The 4850-nt window shown below is 44.6% G+C and overlaps 1 protein-coding gene across 1 annotated transcript; it reads left to right on the top strand.

The window, feature by feature from the left end:
* Nucleotides 1-1501: 1501 nt before the first annotated feature.
* NUP62CL (nucleoporin 62kDa C-terminal like) lies at nt 1502-4480 on the top strand (the record flags this gene model as incomplete). Its single annotated transcript, XM_010020892.1, has 7 exons — nt 1502-1511; nt 1582-1680; nt 2829-2937; nt 3111-3255; nt 3608-3657; nt 3778-3912; nt 4369-4480. Coding segments are annotated over exons 1-7 (660 nt in total), but the record flags the coding sequence as incomplete, so codon positions are not given.
* Nucleotides 4481-4850: the final 370 nt, after the last annotated feature.

Genomic DNA, 4850 nt, shown 5'->3' with positions numbered 1-4850 from the left:
GTTTGTTACTGTGAATTTGCAGTGGTGTCAGTAAACTGTGGCAGTTCATACAGTCATTGCACTTTGTATCCTCTGTGCTTTTTATTGGGTCCCATGTGCCAAATTCTGTTCTGTGCATGTTGCTGCAGTGTAGTGGAGGGGAGCCACAGGTGTAAAGGGTACACTGGAAGTGGGAGAGAATTGAGGTAGAATAACTGGAAAAATACTTTAAAATTCACCCATAAAAAACTCTGGTTTAGATGAGTAATTTTGTGTCCCATTCTGAACATGATTCTTCTGCAAAGGGTGAGAGATTGATGTGGTTTGGTTGTACAAGTTGATGCTCTTTCTGTTTGTAGTAACATCCACAGCTGCTACAACTGCCTCTACCAGCACAACCTCTGTTCTTGGCTCAACGGGGCCAACTTTGTTTGCATCTGTGGCGAGTTCTGCAGCCCCAGCATCATCTACCACCACAGGCCTCTCACGTAAGTCTTGATTTACAGACGTTATCAATTTGGGGACTCAACAGCAGCAGGGTTGGTGTCCCTGTCAGTAGTGGAGCTGCAGATGCTGGGGTAATATGGGAGAACTTGCTGTTTGTCACCTTCCGTCTTTGTGTCCACACTTCTATAAGAGTCATGGGCTGAAGGTGGAGACACAGTGTGCTAAAACTGAGTATTCACACAGCTGTGTGTGTGCCAGCTCCTCTGGTAATAACTGGCAAGTTTCCTCTTGCAATATTATTTCTATGGGAGAAAATAGTATTTGTTTTCTGATAGCTTTAAGGCAGTAGCCCAGGTTTGAAGATAGTCCCAACAGCTTTCTCAGCCTGTAGTAAGGAAACTTCAGTTCCCTTTGATTATGGGGACTCTCTGCAGTAGAGGTCTATGTTGACTAGAGTTAATACCACATAATGCTTTCTTACTGTGTCCCTTTAACATTCAGGCAGCAGGTCCCAAGGATGTTCACCAGTTTTCTGTTAAAGCCATAGGGATTACTTGTAACTAGTCAGCTGCAATTTGTAGGCACCATATATACCAGCCTAACAAGTTGTACTTTTAGTAGCTCTACAACACTTACATTGGTACTCTATGTCCAAAGCAGACCTTAATCTTAGTGTTTTAGACTGCTCTTAAGCTAATGGGCACTCTCTGTTTAGTAGAACATCTGAAGCCTTGTTCTTAGATGAGCATAGGTGGGTTGTTTCCAGGCAACTGAATGTTGGCCAGCCTGTTTCCTCTATTTTTGCCTTAGCAAGTAGCCTCATGCCAAGATTGCACTTCCTGTTGTGCCAGTGTCCAGTACCCTTTGCTTATATTAGCATTTGATAGCAGTTAATTGTTAGATAAATCAAAATAGTTAAAGAGAAATGACGGTAGCTTTGCAGCTGGGTTGATTCCTGGAAGGTTCCTGGAGTAATTGCAGAGCACTATGGTTTATAGCTTTAGCCTTTTTTAATGTCATGTCCCAATGACCCTTCACCTGAGCAGTGATTGTGGTTAATACAAGTACAGGCCAGATGGAGGCGGGTGAGCAGGCAGGGTAGAGCCCCTTTTCAAATGGGTTACACAAACTCTTCATGATGTCTTCTGTTTACAGTTGGTGCCCCTTCCACCGGGACAGCCAGTCTTGGGACGCTTGGGTTTGGGTTAAAAGCTCCTGGAACAACAGCTGCTGCCACAACAAGCACTGCCACTGGTAAGGACTAGATTTAGAAAGTAGCTGAGGAGAAAGAAGCTTGACTTCAGTGCTGCTTATTAGTGCAAAGGGCCACTCTAGTGTAGCCGTTTAGCAGTTCTAATTTCTAGTGCTCTCCAGTAACTGAAAATAACACAGTATCCTCCTCTTCCATCTCCCCACATGCACATTTACTAACAGCTTCTGAGAGCCTGTCTCCAGTAAAGGGACCTTGGGTGAAGGGTGGGCTTTGATGTTCTAGTCTGGAGCAAGTAAAGTAAACAGATTAGCTGCTCCTTCTCTAAGCTTGGCTGTGTAGGTGCAGGATTGCTCTAAGAGGTGAGGGAGGTGTACTGATTGGCTGAGGGATAGGCCAAAAGCTGGGGGGGAGTGTTCGGGAGACATGGTTTATATTTCAGTTCTGCCCCATTGATCTGTTTCTTCCACATTACAAGCTTCAAATGAAACTTTTCTTCAAGGAAAAGAAAACCCCAAACAAGCCACATTTATTATTGTATTTAGGCTACCACCTAAATTCAATCTGTATTTAGGTGGTAACACTCATGTGAAAACCCGCAATGGAATTTGCTGCTGCAGAGTGTTGGGGTTCAGGACTGAACATCCATCTCAGGATACAGTTTCCATTTACTGTGTAGTAACATGGATGCTGCTCAGCTCTCAAGGTCTTTCTAAATCTTGTTTCTGGAGCAACTGAAGAATTTGAGCTCAAAGCCTAGAAGTGCTGTGTGACTGCCTGACAGTGCCATATGGTAGATGCTCTTAGCTTTGTGGAAACACAGAAACCACCTCTTCTGCAAAGATGCAGGAGAAGAACCGGGTTTGCTGGTAGTTATTAGGTCTAATACTAAAAACTGAGCGGCTAGAGAGCAATGTGGGTTAATACATAAGTTCTTTGAATAATGTCCAGGTTAAATGCAATTTGCCAATTCCTCATTTTACTGGAACTATTAGTCAGGCATTTAGTGTCCACTAAACTGTGGCAAGATGTGCTTCACTCCCTTCTTGCCAGACATGAGATTTAATTTTTGTAGGGGGCCTGGTTGAGCTCACACAGCACTGTGCTTAGAAGTGAACACTGGACCTGTTCACTATTTGTTTGATAGCAGATGAGTCCTCACCAGTTGCTTGACTCAAATCTCTTCTTTCAGGCACCACTACTGCTTCTGGCTTTGCTTTGAATCTTAAGCCACTGACTACAACTGGTGCCACTGGAGCTGTGACTTCTACAGCTGCCATCACCACAACAACAAGCACCAGGTGAGTAACTTGGTACAAGTGACTGTTCTGATGAGGGCAAGAGGCAGTATCAGTGCTGGTGCCTGGTGGAGCAGGGGGAGGTGCAGGGGGCCATGGCAGGGGGAGGTGAGTGGTGCCATGTTTACGTGTTGGGTTTGATCCTGTGCTCTGCACTGTCTCACGCTTCCCCTCAGTGCGCCTCCGGTGATGACCTATGCCCAGCTGGAGAGTTTGATAAACAAGTGGAGCCTGGAACTGGAAGACCAGGAGAAACACTTTCTCCATCAAGCTACACAAGTTAATGCCTGGGATCAGACACTGATAGAGAATGGAGAGAAGGTAAAGTGACATCAAGCGTAACCTGGTTTGTCAGCTTAGATCCTTAAAGGCCTTTAATGTTACAGGTGCAGATGTGAATTATATCTGTGTGCTTTTGAAAGGCTCATGGTATGTCTGTTCTGGTTGATAGACGTTGATGCTTGGAAATCTGTTCTGTGAGTTTACGCTATAATAACAGTTAGGGTGGAGTTTCAGAGCCAAACCTCTGTTGTTCAGGTTTTGGTCTGTAAATCTTTATGTAACTGTTTCTTGTAGACATTTTTATGGTGCCAGCTTTCTCAGTTCCAGCACTCTTCTTTTATGGGTTGACTTTTGAATTTTTGTAGTATAACATGGTGTCCTGTGTTTCCAGATTACTTCATTGCACAGAGAAGTAGAGAAAGTGAAGCTTGATCAGAAGAGGTATGAGACTATGAACGCTTGAAATAATGCAAAAAAACCCCAAAATCTTCTTGCGTGTGGAACAGCAGCTGTAGAATGTACATGGCCTCTAAGTGGTTTGGTAAACATTTGTCTTTTCAGACTGGATCAGGAACTGGACTTCATTCTGTCCCAGCAGAAGGAGCTTGAAGACTTGTTGACCCCTCTGGAGGAGTCTGTGAAGGAGCAGAGCGGGACCATCTACTTGCAGCACGCAGATGAAGAACGGGAGAGGACGTAAGGCACAACTCTGTCTTGGACATGTGCTGAGCAAACTAATGTGGTGATCAGTCAGCAAGATGTAGAGTTGGGATGCATGACAGTGTTGGTCTGTCAGAGGCCTTGGTCAAGCAAGTAACCCTGTTTTCTGCATGGCAGCATAGCTTTTACGCATTAGAAACAGGAGAATTGCGAGTGGAAGCCCTTGCATCAGCATGAAAATCTCTTCAGGTGTTGTTGTCTAATCAGCTGTCTGGGAGCAGGTTACTAATTTTGGCATAATACCGATCAGAAGAGACAGAGGTTAGGCATTACCTCATCCGTGTGCTAGATTGCCTCCCAGGGTGTTGTTCCCACATACCTGGCCTTGCTTGAAAGGTGTGGAAGCTAATTCTGACTGCCAAAGCTGGTGTGACGGGGAGCACCTGAAGTTCACTTCAAATATTCTGACCTTTGGTTTTGTATGTTTTGCAGTTACAAACTGGCTGAAAACATAGATGCTCAGTTGAAGCGCATGGCTCAAGATCTGAAGGACATCACTGAGCACTTGAATACGTCAAGAGGCCCAGCGGACACGAGTGACCCGGTAAATCCAAGCTTTATTTTTCATGTGTTCTTCATTTGTCCACTTTCGGATACTCGTCTGCTTGTAGTTTCAGGCTGGGAAGGGTGTTTTGTTTTGTCCTTGGGTTAGTTCTCTTGGTTCTAACACAGCACAGCCAGCCTGACACATGCAGTTATTCTGCAGTTCTGTTGACACTGTTTCAAAGTGTCTCATTCTGTAGGAACCCTGGTTATCTGATGTCTTATTTTTGCCAAGATTACAGCGTGTTTCAGAGGCAGCCCTTAACCTTGATGTGGCTGCCTGCTCCACCACTTGCCTCTTTCTTGTTGCTAATCTACATTTTGATTAGAATGCCCTCTGTGGTTATTGATTGTTTTTTCTTATTCTACTT

Source organism: Nestor notabilis, unplaced genomic scaffold (assembly GCF_000696875.1).
Source record: "Nestor notabilis isolate BGI_N333 unplaced genomic scaffold, ASM69687v1 scaffold8988, whole genome shotgun sequence".
Classification (NCBI taxonomy): Eukaryota; Metazoa; Chordata; class Aves; order Psittaciformes; family Psittacidae; genus Nestor; species Nestor notabilis.
This window is presented reverse-complemented; position numbering and strand designations above follow the sequence as displayed.